Source organism: Odontesthes bonariensis, chromosome 14 (genome assembly GCF_027942865.1).
Source record: "Odontesthes bonariensis isolate fOdoBon6 chromosome 14, fOdoBon6.hap1, whole genome shotgun sequence".
In the NCBI taxonomy this organism is placed as follows: Eukaryota; Metazoa; Chordata; class Actinopteri; order Atheriniformes; family Atherinopsidae; genus Odontesthes; species Odontesthes bonariensis.
In genome coordinates, this window is record NC_134519.1 from 21,083,574 (window position 1) to 21,100,351 (window position 16,778).

Here is a 16,778-nt window from a genome sequence, read left to right on the forward strand (position 1 = left end):
CTTCTTAAATTGATTTTTGTGTCCATTTGAAATGTGAACATGTACATATAGTAACCTTGTGATGAAAATCATACACTCCCTTAAAAAAAGCTTTCTTTCTTCCCGACTGCTTTAGAAGTTGGGTGTTATTCTTGGCAGTGCAGATTTTAGCGTGACTGGGATGCATTCAAATACATGCAGGAATTCAGCCTTCGATGCTCTCAAACCTGCCCCGTCATCTTCTGACTAAAGAGTGCTTTCGAGAAGAAAGAGAGTGGAGAATTAGTTGGCACGGTGTGAGGAGAGCTAAGAAATGTTCTATAATTTGGGATTTTATTCAAAGCTTTTTGGGAATACCTGATTTGTCTTTGGACGCCAGGGTAATTTCAAGGCTAATCTTAAAGGGAAAGGCTGGCGTATTATTACAACTACAGGGACTTGTCTCCACTCTATGCTTATAGTATTACTCATTAAACATTTCTCCTTCAGACTCTCATACCTTCTGCTTCTCTATTGTTCTTTCCTTTTACTGCATTTCTTTTGTGTGCCTTGGATAACTTAGAATGGAATAGAATAGAAAATACTTTATTCATCCCCTTTGGGAGAAATTAAAAAAAAGATTTAGATAAGATAGATGGATCTCATTAGACTAATTTATGTTGAATTCATAAAAGACTATTTTTATTTTTATATTTGTAAATAATGTGGTGACATCATGAATAATGTGGCAAAGGAGACATGTTATTTTTTCTTTTTTTGGAGAAGCCACAGTGTTTCTACTGATGTTTCGAATGTGGATTCAAATATCATGCGCGGTTTTTATGTAGGCTTTTGTCTTTTCTATATTCCATTATATTTTCCAAAAGAGCCCCTTCTGGAAAAAGTTAGGGTAATCTGTCTTTATCTTTAAAACCAAGTTCTCAATATAAATATGCTGTTCTGAATCATAAAAGTTCTCCCAAATTAAGCTGCATTGTAAAATTCAACATTGTTTTACCCATAAGAAATATGGAGCCGAGTCATCCCTGGGTCTCTCTCCCCTGTCACATAAAGACTGCTGCTGAAATATTCTCCCCACATAATCACAAGGTGACAGATAGTAATAACTTTGAAAAGGATTTTCACAATATATAAATACATGAATAGATATTTACATAAATATACCATCCATCGTATTTTTATGCCTTCACCCATGTTGAAGTCATTGTCGGTGTTGTTGTTTTTTTTTCCCCTACATACAAATTGTATCTCTGACTATCCTAATTTTATGAATATAATATGTCTGGAACGCCCAGAGGGAATTTTCTTTAGGTGTAACACAAACACACACTCTGGCTCAAGTATGAACCGATTTGAATCTGCATTCAAAGATCAAGATCACTGTGACTTCACAATTCACATTTTTGGCCTTAACTCAAGAATGTATTCACACATCTGTAGATAAAATGAGATGTGACAACATTTTACATTCACGTGGTCAAAAGTCGCACTCGTGTGGCATCATAAATGCCAAAGCACTTTGTCTGGCATTTCAGAGGGCAGGGTGAAGATCACATTTAATTTTGTGTGCGTTACATGAAACTGTGGTAAATATATAGATTATTTTTTACTGCTTGATGAAGGATTTCTGTATAGATCCTTACTTTAGATCTCATCGCTTCTTCGTAGCAATATCCGTATTAGAAGCAGTGGCTTCTAATATTGCAAATCACAATGAGGTGGTAATTCTGATTTGCATTTGAAAGGAAAATGCAATGGGTGTGAACTCTTCCTGGATGTGATGATGGCTTCCACTCTAAACACAGATGTGAACAAATAAAAGAACAAATAAAGCCTATTTTGTAACCTGCTTAAGATGCTCATTAAAACCTAGAGCAGTCTTTATCTACTGGAGGACAGGTAGGTAGAGAAGGACTATTCACTTTATATTATGCATTAGATAGTCTTTAAGAACTTGGTGAAATACCGTAGAATCCCTCTTGCTCTAGTTTAGGACAATTTAAAAAACCCTACACTCCCTTCATATTCCTCTTCAAATTAACTGCAATAAAGTTAAAAATTAAAAAGAGTGACAGAAAATTGTTGGATTTGCAAAGAACCCCATTAACTGCAATGGACAACAGCCAAGCCACAGACATAGTGGCTGTGGTTTCCACAGCGACAGCAACTTAATTGATTCCTTCTCTAATTAACATGCTTTAAAGACAGCTGGGCCAAGCAGAGTTGTGTTAAACAACCCCCGCAAGACCTAGTTATTAGCTTAATACCCAACTGGATATCTGGATGATAATGGTACAGAGCATTCTGCTGTTGAACAGAGCACATGCTTCTTTACTCATGGAATATGCACTGAATTCATTTAGCTGCTTTGCATATCATCATTGCAGTCTCCAGTAGAAATAAGATGCTTTTCCTCTCTTGCTATATAACTTGTATCACTACTTATCAACCTCTTGAGGACAACAATCCCTCCTTCTTCTATAGCCGCTTAATCCAATTTAGGGTCGCGGGGCGGGGGGGCTGGAGCCTATCCCAGCTGTCAATTGGTGAGAGGCAGTGTATACTCTGTACAGGTCCATCACAGTGCCACACTGAGACTCGATGTTACTGTTACAAAACTGAAAATTGAGCTATTCACCTGCGAGTGGATTTTTGCTCTGAGTGTCTTGGTGCACTTAAATTTCATGAAGCCTGGCTTTATGCCATGGTTGTACAATTTCCCTGAAGCCGCATGGCACTTAATTCACCCATCCAGTCCTGACTGACTAGATGTGCTTTCACACTGAGTATAAATGGGATACATGACGGATGTAATGAGCTACAATGTCAAAAGCACCCACTTGTGTCAAGACGATTTTAAGTTTCCTCCTGCATTGTTCTGCAGATGGTTGTTATCAGCAATTTGGTAAGAAACACACACATAAACAATATGTTCATAATATCTGTTTTTTAAATAATTCTGATTATAGTTGATATACTACAGGGTTACTTCTAAAAGGCAAACATTTTTATATCAGCGCCTGCTAATCTTTATGTGGCTTCCTCATTATTTGACTCATTTTGTCAATATAAGTTCTTGACTACCTCTGCATCTACCTTTGATGTAAACTTAAGTGAGGATGGTCTTATCTAAAATGAGTTTGGCCTCATACATGCAGACCCTTCACAATTCTACTTTCCGTTTAGCTTTGCATCATAGCTGCTATAAATCACAAAATGTTTCCTCGGAGGCATTCAAGGATTAGGAGAGAACCAGCTGAAGGTCACCTTTGCTGTCAGGTATGTGAGCGAGTCAATGGTGCCTTGTCAAGGGCAAGGGTTTTTGTCATCCCTCAACACCCAAAGCTCCACACCTATTCCTGCCATTTTCCTCACAACATGTCTCTACTGGTTGTTCCCTCCGTGTTAAGGTCAGTTGTGTAGGAGCTATCCTGTCAGCTTTCTCAGGCATGTTTAACAGTAGTTTTGCGCGTAGCCTAGTGGGGGGCAGCAATCAATATATTGTGATGCTTCTCAATAGTCACGCACTCTTTTTACCGTCATACTGTGAGGATCATTTTCTTGTTGGGTCAGGAGATCTTCTAATTAGACAAGATGCAATGTTATACAGACCACCTTGGTAATGGGAAGGGCCAGCAGGTGGTCCAGTTAGTTCGCTTCATATTAGGAAAAAACGATATCAGTGACAATATATGTCTTGCAAATGATTATTGATCTTTTTAGAGTGTGTGTGATACAATGTGTGTTTTGCACTATATGAATCTGACAGATGTTGAAATGCACTACGATGCATCTTTCGCAGTACTTGAACTGATTCATGTTGTGCACCTTTCAATAGACATTGCAGATGTTAGACATTCTAATTGGCATTCCTATAAAACAAACACCTTGTCCAATAAATTGTTTCACCATGTTTGAACAGTGCAAATTAATATGATGGTGATTATTATTGTTATTGTTATTTTTTTAGTGGCAAATGTTTCCAAGTACTCCAATATAGAAAAGCTATATGTAAGTTTATTTAAATGAAAATTAGTTAGATTTCTTTTTCTAATATTCTTTTCTAAAGATATTCTTTTAATAAATTGTGGTAATAAATGTGGTTGTGATTTAATGTACCACATCTCCCTGTTGTCTAGGGCTGTCATTAATCTTCTGTGTTCCCAGAAGTGATATACAAATAACCATGTTACAACCATTACCTTTTAAAACCCACTTATTTGATTGACTAATGTAATTTGAATAGTATTTGGCTGACTTTATTGGCTGAAACACGAGCTTTCGCCACTTAAACCCTAATAAAACAAACAAATATCAGTTCCACAGTTAAAAAGTGGTATTTTCTCTAAACAGTGTTTGACTTTTGACCTCCATGTCACTAAAGGTGTGGAGATCTCTTTTTTTTGTGTGTTTATGTTTGTGTTTGTAATTATTGCCAAATACTGATGGATCTAGCTTCAATCCATCTCAATTAACATTTTAATTCTGTCTGGGCGAGATTATAGTAATTCCCATTCTACGTTAAACAGATTCACTGGTTCAAAATGCAGGTTGTCAGGCTAATAAACAGGAAAGTTATTAGCCTGGCTAATAACCAGTATTATATTGTTGTTCATCTTATCCTTTTTTGCTGCAGACTGTCCAATGTTTTGTAATCAACTCTCTTTTTCTTTACTTGTTCATTACTTGTTGTTTGTGTGCTGTCCTGTGCCGCTGTGTGATATATGTGGCAAATGTTTAAGTAAAGTTTCTGTCACACCTATAAGTTTGTTTTAAATGAGTAGGACTGTCTACACGTTTGAATGGCACTTTACATGACACGAGTTTAATGAACCTTGTATTCATTGGTTTATGTAGGAGACACAGGAGAAGTTCCCACACCTGGGCGATATGGAAGCTTGGGAAGAACTGGGCAGTGGGGAAGAGGAGGGCAGCACCACAGACTGCGATGATGAAGATGGTTGTCAAAGCTCAGGAGATGGCCATGAAAAGAAATGTAAGTGACACATGCTCACTTACACGTGTATAAACACACATATATAATTAAATCGTCCCCTTTTCAATCGTTAACATTTCACATTATGTCCAGGATCTTCTTGGGTTAATGGCTCACACTGTTGTTTGTTCTTTTTTGTGTGTTCTACCTTCAATTTGCTGAGTTGGACCTTGTTCTGTCTCTCACTAGGCAGTGTACTTTCATTCTTCTTTCTAGTTCACTGAGCTTTTTATTTTTTTTTATTTTTTAACAAATATTTTTATTGAACTTTTACATATATTTCACCCATACAAACAGACAATAATCAAAACAATAACATCCATAAAGTAACCAGCCACAATTCCACAGGACATTTCACATACTTCAGACATTTAAAGCAAATTGAAAATTAAAAACACACACAAACACTTAACTACACACACCAATACAGCAGTTTCAAGTTGATTGCGCATTTCAACTCTTAAGAAATTCTATTAAAGGTTTCCACACAGTCTCAAACTCTGCACTCTTTCCCCTAATTATATAAGTCATTCTTTCCAACACAATACAAGATGCCATCTCCTTTATCCACACTTGTATCGAGGGCGCATCCATTTTTTTCCAAAACAGAGCGATCATCCTCCTGGCCTGTAGGAGTCCAAAATCAATTAGAGTTGACTTTTTAGAATTGACCATAAAGTCTTTTGGATATATACCAAGTATACATATTTTTGCCTGAAGAGGTACCTTCACTCCAACAATGTCAGACAAAGTCAGAACAATTTCCTTCCAATACGTATTTATCTTTGGGCAGTCCCATACACAATGGTATAGAGTACCCTTTCCTTCCAAGCACTTGCTGCACGTGTCCGGCACATAAGGGGACCATCGATTTAACTTAACCGGGGTAATGTACGTTCTCATCAACCATTTGTATTGTAATAATTTCATTCTAGTACTAATAGACTGTTTTTGGGCTTTAAAACATGCTTTTTCCCACTCAGCCTTTTGCATATCCTCCTGAATATCCAGCCTCCATGTCTCTAGTTTGTCGATGGTGGACTCTTTATCATATGACATCAAAGCTGTATAGAATAAAGAAATTTGTTTCCTCCCCTCTAGGTGCTGAAGTGTAAGGTCCTCAAGATGTGATAGTGGTGGTGCAGTTACTACATTCTTATGTTTAGATTGAATAAAATGTTTCAATTGCAGATACTTAAAAAAATGTTTTCTGGGAATAGAGTATGCTTGACACATCTGATCAAATGTAATAAGATTACAATCCACATAAAGGTCCTCTACTTTTTGCACACCATTATTTGCCCAGATTTTAAATCCACCGTCTGCCCTTCCTGCTTTGAAATATGTATTACCCCATATGGGAGAGAAACGAGAGACGGAAGGGGTGTCTCCAATATATTGATGTGCTTTGTACCAGACTTCAACAGTGTTTCTGAGGAAAGGGTTCTCTGTTAGTCTTTTTAACTTCTTTGGGTCTGCAGAATACATATACAGCCTTAATGGGAGGTTTGGTACTGATGCCTGCTCAATATTTACCCAGGCTGGAGGGGGCTCCAGCGAGAAATAGAACATTGCAGAACGCAACTGGGCAGACCAATAATACAACTTCAGATTTGGGAGCTGTAGTCCTCCCCTCTCAAACGGCAAGTACAGCAACCTGAGCCTCAGTCTAGACTTTTTGTTAATATACTCATTTTAATCAGATTTATACGGCCAATCATTGATATGGGCAACGTCAACCAACGATCCAATGTCTCATTTACTTCGGCTGTTAGTGGATCATAGTTTGCTGGGATGATCATCCTAATTTCGGGGGTAATCTTGACACCTAGATAGATAAATCCTTCTTTTGCAATCTCTCTTCTTTATTTAAAAACAGAATAGATGATTTTGAATTATTAATGCTATACCCAGAGAACTGCCCAAATAGTTCAATCTGTTGTAAAAGATGTGGGACACTAGCTGACAGTTCAGTTAAAAACACAATCACGTCATCGGCATACAAGGATATTTTATGCTCCTGTTCTCCTAAACAAATGCCTGATATGCCCGTCTGTGCCCTTATTGCCATAGCCAGGGGCTCCATGGCCAATATAAACAACATAGGTGACAGAGGGCAGGAAAGTTCCTGTTCGATAGGATTCTTCAAACATATTAATGAGTGGGATTAATAGTTTTTCTTTAAATGTTTTATAAAATTCCTGGAACCCTTGCCACTGTTAATACTTTGGATAGCCTGTGAAATTTCTTCAGATGTCAAATCACCATCTAATTCATTTTTAGCATCCTCCAACAGTGTCTGGAATTGAAGCCGATCAAGAAATGTATCCCGTTCTTCTACGGTTTGGGGGCATTCTGACCTATATAAATTTTCATAAAATTCTCTAAAACTATTATTAATTTCCAATGGGTCTATTGACAAAGTCCCTGTAGGAGTCATTATGCTATTAATTGCTCTCTCAGACTGTATTTTTTTAACTCTCCATGCCAAAAGTTTCCCAGCTTTTTCCCCTTGATCATAATAGGATTGTTTTAGCCACATTAAACTTTTTACAACTTTATCAGCAGATATCTTATTATATTCAGCTCTCAAAAGTAGCAGGTCTCTCTGTTTCCTTGGATCATCCCTTACATTTAAACTTATCTCTAAGGATTTAATTTGTTTTTCCAATGTTTCCATCACTACTCTCTGTTGTTTAGCCTTGGAGCTTGTGTAACTGATGATTTCTCCTCTAATGTATGCCTTAAACGCCTCCCATCTCGTGCTGGCACTGGTTTGATCTGTATTTAACTCAAAGTAACTGTCTATTTTAGTTCCCACATATTTAACAAAATTCGGGTCTTGTAACCATCTTACTTGCAATCGCCAATTAGGGGGATTATGAACAAATTTCTCTATATGCATATTTAATGAAATAGCAGCGTGATCGCTTATTACTACACTGTCATACCAACATCTCTTAACCTTTGACAAGAGTTCCCTAGAAACAAGAAAGTAATCAATTCGGGAACGAGATTTATGCATACTTGAATGACAAGAATATTCTATTTTACCAGGATTTTGCTCTCGCCAAACTTCAACTAAATTTATGTCATCCATATATTGCTTTAGTAATTTTCTTGTCTGTGCCTTATCAGTATCACAACCTGTAGAGCGATCCATTTCCGGGTTTAAAGTATAATTGAAGTCTCCTCCAACAATATAGGAACCCCGTAAAGTAGACATAGTTAGGAAAAGATTTTCAAAAAATTTAGGATTATCCTCATTTGGGCCATATACACTAACTAAATTTAATATGAGGGAGAGGATGTTACCATGCATAATGACAAACCTCCCAGCTGGATCCTGGATCGTTTTTATAAGTTGGAACGGTATGCTTCTATGAATTAGAATAAGTACACCTCTAGCATAATTATTGTATGATGCATGTATCACTCTACCAGGCCATCTATGCTGTATCGGTTTAATATCAGAAACTGTCAGATGAGTTTCTTGAAGAAAAATTATTTTGGACTTGAGCTGTTTGATCCTATTTATAACCTGTTTCACTTTGGTCAATTTCCGTAACCCCCTAACATTCCAGCTTGTAATTTTTATATCAGAGATATTCTGAGTGGTTGAGTGCTCCATAAACAATGTGGTACCAGTCAGTCATACAGGGGAAAGGAGTAAGAAACGTTTCTGCTGCGTTGAGTACACGACATACGGAAAGAAAAAAGAACACCATATACACACTTACACATATAGACATTTAAACACCTTGTTTCCCCTCCCTTACTCAGAACAGAAACTTGGAGGGCTTGTGCCGATCCACTCTATAGGGGAGCAGCTAAACTACACGAACTAGCTCCATAGGCGACCAGAGGAGTCCGCCGGCCTCGCACTTTGTATTCCAACAATATATAGTCAACATATATTGTAAAATGTTATGTTAATGTAAAAAAATAATAAATAAATAAAAATATAATAAATCAAATAGACACTGAATATATATGTCAGTGTTGTCTGTTATAAATTCTTATTCGGGTCCATACAATTCCAAAGTCCATAAGGCAATAATAATCATTCAATGAAATTAAGTGAAAAAATAAATAAAACAAAATAAAATAAAAAACAAATAAATGCCAAATAAATAAAAATTTAAAAAAAAAAAAAAAAAAAAAGTTCTGGGACTCATTGCCAGGTTACACCATACCTCTTAAACAAGCACTGTCAACTGGTTTCCATGGCGAAGGAAGTAAACGGGCCTCACACCTCACCGCTGACTTCATCCAAATCCCTCAGACATGTTTACTGTGAAAGTCCTCCGCCTCTTTTGGTGATGAAAACGAGTGTATCCTCCCGTTATGGAGGACTCTCATTTTGCACGGGTTAAGCTGAAATCCACGAAAAGTTCCCTTTTCAATGAACATCTTCTTTATTGCGTTGAATCCAAAGCGCTGTTGCATGGTCTCGGCTGAAAGGTCCTGGACGAAAAAAAGTTTGTTTCCCTCATACATGATGTCACGTTGCTTCACGGAGCGAAAAACAAACTCCCGGTCTTGAAATTTCAGGAACCGAATGGGAACCGCTCTATCCTGGTTCGGTTTCGGTGGCGCTAGGGTTCGGTGGGCTCTCTCTAAGATGAAGGTCCTGTCGGTGTCCAGCTCCAGCCAGCGAGCAGTGTTGCCAATTTAGCGACTTTGTCGCTAGATTTAGCGACTTTTGGCCATCTCTGGCGACAAAAAAAATAATCTAGCGATTTAGCGACTTTTGGGCTCAATCTGGCTGAATCTAGCGACAATTTAACTTGTTTTGTGAGTGACAAATCAGTTGCCCCGCGACACCATACAAGCCGAGACAGAAGCACTGCAGGACGGCGGCAACCCGGCATACCGTCATTTCCTGTCAAAACGGCAGTTTCAAGCTAGCTACAACTTCCTGTTTTCAAAACAAAAGCACCTTTTTATCGTAATGGCTTTCCCTATGATAAAAAGGCAACGGGTATTTTATTTTGTCAAAATAACCGGAAGTGCGTTGCTCACTGCGGCTAGCTTTAGTAGCGCCGAATTCGTCGGAACAAAATTGTAAATAGCCGGTATTTTGGCAGGTTTTTAACACGTTGGGGATCTAAACGACTACTTTCTGGCCTGGAAAGTTTCAAATGTTGCTAAAGATTACAGAGTTTAGAGCTGAAATCAGCTTCAGGCCGGCTGATTTCGGCTCGGGTAGGAGCGAAAATATATAATATGGGCGTGGTTACGTCACTTATGACGTCATGACGCAATCTAGCGACTTCTAGCGACTTTTCAGAGAGCCAATAGCGACTTATTGTGATTTTTTTTTTGGCAACACTGCCAGCGAGGCAGCATGTTCTGTATGAAATCGAGCAGCGTTTGGTTGCCTTCAGCGCCCTCCCGTACACCGAACAGCCGCAAGTTATTCCTTCGACTTCGATTTTCAAGGTCCTCGGTCTTAGTTTCCAGATAGGCGACCCGCTTCATGGCGTTAGTCAGGTTAGCGGCATTTTTTTCCTGTTGCTCCTCTGCCGACATTATTCGGTGTTCAGCCTCTTCCATACGGGTGGTGTTAGCAGCTACATTTTGTTTCACTTCTGACATGCTGTTTTCCAAAGCAGTAACAGAGTTGGCCATCTTACCCAGGCGGTCATCAATACTGTCAAGTTTAGATCCGAACTCAGCGCGAAGTAACTTAAGCTCATTAAGCACCTCCGACAGGTCCGCCATGCCACTTGTGCTTTCTTCGTCTCGTTCAGTCGGTGAAGTGCTGACTTTCGGCCTCTGGGGACCGCGTTTTCGAGTGAAAAAGTCACTGTCTTTGCTTGTAGCAGCTTTAGACATAGTCCCAGTTCAATTAGTATTGTTGACTTACAATTTTAAAGTTATTTAGTGCGAGGCTGTACGGAGCATCCACATTAAGCCGCCATCTTGGTCCGTTGCTCGATAGCGCCCAGTTCACTGAGCTTTAATGTGTTCTTTGAGATCCAACACAAGTCACTATTTGATTCACCCCCTTCATGGCAGGGTAGATACTTTTTAAATCCCATGCCCACATTATGCTGATAAACAACCAAAGGTGACGGCACAGGAGATTCTTTTTATCTTCCGACAACTATCTAGTTTACTTCCAAGAGCACGCACACACAAATGAGGTGGAAGAGAAGAGGTGTCAGGACTTGTGTCGACTTTGATGATAATCATTTGATCTGCTGCAGACTTTTACATAAATCATCCATAATTACCATGTTGGCTTTTTCCATCTACATAGATTTAAAAAAAGAAAAAGTGGTGTAAAGCTTTAGCACTGTTTGCATGTAGCATCAATATGCGCCTTTGAGTTTTCGATTGCAAGTGTACACATGTTAGTAGTGATGTTAAAGCACTTTTACACTTTTTGGAAGCACTACAATTCATTTACTCATGATTAGAGGAGTCTGGCATAATTTATTTAGCAATGTATATGGAAATATGTTCTGGGCCATATTGAACATCTGTCTACTCACCAGAAATATCTATATGCAAGCTTCTGACCGGGACTTTTTTTTTGGTCTTGTGTCATATAAAAAAAAAAAAAAAGAACTCAAACATACAGGAAACATCATTCTGAGAAAACCCAGTGCACCCTGTTTGTGTTGATCATCTGTAGTGACACCAAACACTGAACTAAATGGCTGTGAGCCAGGCCTAATATTTCTGGTCCTCACAACTGGTATGCCAATGGAAAATAGTAGAACTTAAAATAGAGCATCAATGAGAGGCGCAATTGTTTTGTTGCACATTACAAAGACGATGCAACCCATCGATGCATTTTGTGCAAAACTGCTTTTCTTAAAGAGGATCAGTTTACTGTGTTTGGGTTCACTTTACACACCTGCACAAACTTTAAAGTATCCAACTGTAAATCTGTAAAAAAAAAAAAATAAATAGGATACTTCTAGCTGTCTAATGGTACTTCGAAGGCCACAGATTGCCTGTTTTAAATCAGTGGCTGTTTTCTTCTCTCTCATTTACTGATTTTCTGTGTATTCATAACAAAGCCTAGTATGTCTGTGAGAATCCGGCAACTGATGTGACTGCAGCAGACATGTAATAGAGCGTGAATGCGTATGAGACAGACCACTGAATTTAACAGCCAGCTGTAGATAAGAGGGTTGTGCATTATGTAGCCCACATGTTTATTTCCAATAAAGCTGGTACGTGCAACACTCAAGACGCACATGGCAATTTCAGTGAAATCATCTAAAATGATGCGCTTGGAGCTGTTCTCTTGCAATCAGTTCACCTAAGCTAAAACTCATATTCATTACTTGTGTAAAGCAAGCATCTGTATAACCCACATGGAAGGAGTAGAATAAAAAAAACAAAAACAAAAACTCCTCCATGGAAACAATAGCAGTTGGTGCTAGGTTAACTAAAATGGTTTATTTTGGAATTTCTGTTTGCTTAAACTGTATTTTCATAGTGCTTGTAAATAGGGCATCTGGATAGACTATATGCAGAGACATTAAATACATGCAGACAGGCAATACAGCCACAGTAGTAGCATCCCAGCTGAGTAAGCTGAGCCATTTTGCTTTCCCAGGAGCAAGACTGCTGAAATGCTGGCTGCTGATTCAGCATTCTGTTCAAATGTAACATGTTTACTCTCTCCTGCACCAGTGCACAAGACAAATCTTGCACATTTTTTTCTATAGTCACATACATTAAAAGGCTCTTAATGATGAAGATACAGCTGCATACAATAATGTTATGTGCAGCTATCGAGAGGTTTATGATTCTGACACTTTAATTTCAACTTATTTTGAATCCAGACAGCAACCTTTTACTTGTAATCCTTACTCTGTTTCCCCTCAGTGAATGTCTTTATGTAATGTAAATGTAAACTTCCAAGCTTGCCCAAGATGCTGTGGACATCAGCGACATGAACATCTTACATTAGTGCTCTATTTATTTATTTATTTTTTTTCCAATCACGATAACTGAAGCTCATTTGATAATCAAAATATCATGTGCGAAGATCAATCAATAACCAAGTTTAGACAGGTTATCGCTGCTTTTGCCTTTGTCAGAGCTCTTATAGGAATACTGGAAGATAATCAACTAAAACCACTATCTGATTTTCTGAACAAAGCTTGTTAGTTAAAGTGTAAATCCACAGCATAATAAGCTAATGATAATGCTTCTTGAACTCTGTTTTGGTTTAGAAAGGGCATTCTAGAAATTCTAATAATATCACCTAGTAACCCAATCATGCCTTTAGAAAGAGGTTTGTATAGAAAATGATATCTGACAACATGACACATCTCTTTAGTTCTCTGAAGAATAACAGCAAGATGAGGCAGTCTTGTTTGCCAGCACATGGGCAGTTTTTTTTTGTTTTTGGTACAGTATTTATTGATTTCCACAAGCACAGGCTGATTTTGAACTGGATGCTCTCAACGATTTGGCAGTTTCAGGTGGATAATGATTACACTATGGTATCGAGTATTCTTTACTTACATTTTCCGTCCCTTGCTGTCATGTGCACTTCCCTTTCAGCGTTCTTGAAATAACAAGTTTGGACTTCTACAATTTTTTTTCTAGCTTTTGGAATTTGCAGGACTTTTAAGTTATATAGGGAACTTACCATCATAACTGTGTTTCTTGGTCAGCTTCTCTGTGTTTTTAATTGATTAATTTGGTTCATATGCACATGACTTCATGGCTGCTATGATCTTTAAAATTGGCGTCTCAAAGCTATAGTGCTTTTGGATTTACATACACCTTTTTAAAGTTATGGCTGGCTTCAGAGATGCTCTCTTCCCCCTTTCTTTTGACCCCTCAAATATTAGTTAAACTTGAATTGATTAATTAGACATCATCATGGCGGCTCGAAATTAGTTTCTTAGCTTACTGAAGTTGTAGTGCATTGTTGGGACTGGAGGCCTATTTTACCATCCATCTGTCTATGCACTTGTTTGCCTCTGTGTACAGTGGCAGAGGTCCCAATGTGGATGTTAAAGGGGACATGACCACACTCTGTTTTGCTAAGGGAGACTTCATTACCAAGCTCATGCACATTGCTAATCTGCAGAGAACAGGCTCGCTGTCTCTGTCATCATTCAGATTTGATGCTGCCGAGCAGATAGGATTAATGTGTACAGCTTCCTACATTCTGACAGTACAATAGGTTCAAGAATGAAGACATTTCCACACTCATGATTAAATTCTATGAATGTGAAGCTGTTGATTTTCCTGGGCAGCAATAAGAAAACTGCAATGCATTTTCATCAAAGACTTTACACTGTGTAGCTGAATTAAGACTTTCAAATGAGAAAAAAATGCAGGCAACAATTTGGGAAAGTCACACTCCTTTGACATACTTCACTGTTCTCTCAACTACTCAAAGAAACTGCAGTCTGATAGCATGATGTAATTCCTGTTTGATCTTGGTTCAAATTGTACCAAGATCTTGGTAATCTTGCTTGAAGATATGCAAGTGCATTTGTGTGCCAGCTGAACAAGGCCTGGTCATGCACTAACTGCCATTTCTAAAGCCATGAACAGGAGAAGAAATCAGCAAATCTTTAATGAACCATATTATCCGTCTCCCCTGGGGCTACAAGAGCCTCTTCTCTGGTCCATTTTGTGGTGTGACCGGGGCTTATTAACTGTATTAGCCTGGGAACACTTACTCTGCTCTTTCCAAAGAAGCTATTCATTTGTAGACAGCTCATTAACGCATTAATCTCTAAAACACTCTCAGTAGCCCATTAGACCACTATCTCTCCATTAGGGAAAAGAAGACTTCAAATGTCTGCACATCAAAAAAGTAAAACAGTACTTTATTTGTCTGTCTGCTTCCATGAGTCCAACAGTGTTGCCGGAATCTCTGGTGGAAAAGGCTTTTTCCTCTCTTTTCTGTCAGTGCAGATCAGGCTGAGACAGGCAAAGAAATAAGGAGCTGTTTTCACATGTGAACTCCAAACAGTATTGGAAGAAACAGATATGGAAATTATTGATTTATTGACTTTTATGTGTTGTTGTATTGTTATTTGCTGATGCTTGGGTTAGACGAGGATATTGCAACATCAATAAAAGAGTGGGGCAGATTATACACACCAGCAGAAGCGTATGAAGCGGTAAATGTCATCTGCACTCAGTGTTGCTTGTGAATTCTCTAGATGATAACCTCATCTGTTGACATGCGGGCTCATGTGAATATTATTCAGACATAGTAATATCTGTACAAGTTCCTGTCTGACTGATTTGGACATTTGCTTTTTCTTATATAGCTGATGTATTGTGAAATTTCAGGGCTGCAATATCTGGTAGGATCGAAGAAATTAAAAGTCTTATGTAAAACCTGAGAAAAAAATATTCTGCTACAACTGGCCACACATTTTGTTTTTAATAGATTCTTACCAGACTGATTACCTACTAGATAATAGTGTGGGATGTCATAAAAACAAAAGCTGGGTAAAGCAGCACATCCATCTCAGAGGAAGAAACCTAATGCATCAATAAATATATCCTGGGACTGAACTGGTAGGATGTGCAGTGCAAAAGTTTAAATTGTACAGCCATGAAAGTACAATTCTTATTTTGATAACAAACACCATCTGTTAGGATCACTGGTGTGCTCATCAAGAAAGTGAAACCCTCCAGTTTTTCACACACTACAGATAAGTTGTTAAACCTGTCTCAGAACTTTTTTTTGGCAACGGTTGCATTGCTTTGCCATCCTGTCAAAAGATGATGATCCTGTAAAAATGACAACATGGAACGATTTAAGACTGCACAACTTTATATCTTGTTTCACCTTCTGTATTTTCATACGAGAGGTAGCAGCTGTGTGTAGGTGTGTGTGTGCGTGTGCATTTGTGTCCATAAGTGCAAACCTGACCCCAAGGGTGGGGTCAAATCTACAGCTGCTATTTTGTTCTGAGAGAAACGCACGTACATTCATGAAAGGCAGAAAGTCTGGAGGGCAATCCGTCAATACACAGTGTTTTACCCTCTCCTCCATGCGTATGCACATGCAGACTTATTGTAAATACCACTGGGAACACAAAGTAGTAATGTGTCTGTCTGCGTCTTTGAATCTGAACTTGATACGGTGGTTCAACTCAGACATATCAGCTTAGTTAGGTTATTTGTTGGTATGTTTTTATGTGGATGTCATCAGCATACAGAGCACTTGTTTCCAAAGTCCATAAAACCGTAAAAGTGCGAGACAGCTGTTCGCCGTACTAAGGAAACCACATTCCTGACTTGAATTACTACTTAGACCAACCTACACCACTATGAGTAGGTGTGCACTGGTATGACCCCAAACTCAGCAAATCCTGCTGCTGTCCTAGACTCAGCACACACCTGCCTTTCTTATTAGAAAATGGAAGAGGAAGAACATTCTGGGGTTAGGTGCCCAGCAGCTGGAAGACTCAAGGTTGCTGCTAAAGATGAAGTAGAGCGAAAGGAGTCTGAGACAGTGAAAATAGTGGAGGGATAATACCATTAAGCAGCATGAAAATACAGCTAAAGAAGAATAAAAAGGCTGAGGTTCAGAGAAGATAAATGTAACATACAAACCGTTGACTCAGTCTACCGTGAGAGAGGAGGGTTAAGAGAGTGCATGAAGGATTTGGTACTTGTACGCCCTGGCAGGCTGGATAGAACCTATCCAACCTCAGATCTTCCCATGCAAGGTTCTGGAGGCCCCTTAGGACTGGCGTGCAGAGAAGCTGGCTGGCCAGCAGATGTAATGGCTGAGTCCCGGGTGCGGATATTACCAGTATGACTGCCATTTCCCTTAGCTTTTCAT

General features: G+C 38.7%; 1 protein-coding gene across 2 annotated transcripts in view; it reads left to right on the forward strand.

Annotated features, from left to right (window-relative positions):
* LOC142399072 (glypican-5-like) overlaps window positions 1-16,778 on the forward strand; it is a 116,305-nt gene that overhangs the window by 76,132 nt on the left and 23,395 nt on the right. For both annotated transcript variants that reach the window (XM_075483454.1, XM_075483455.1), the window contains one exon: window positions 4,837-4,975. In XM_075483454.1, the coding sequence (XP_075339569.1) occupies window positions 4,837-4,975 (139 nt within the window). The remainder of the gene's footprint in view (window positions 1-4,836; window positions 4,976-16,778) is intronic.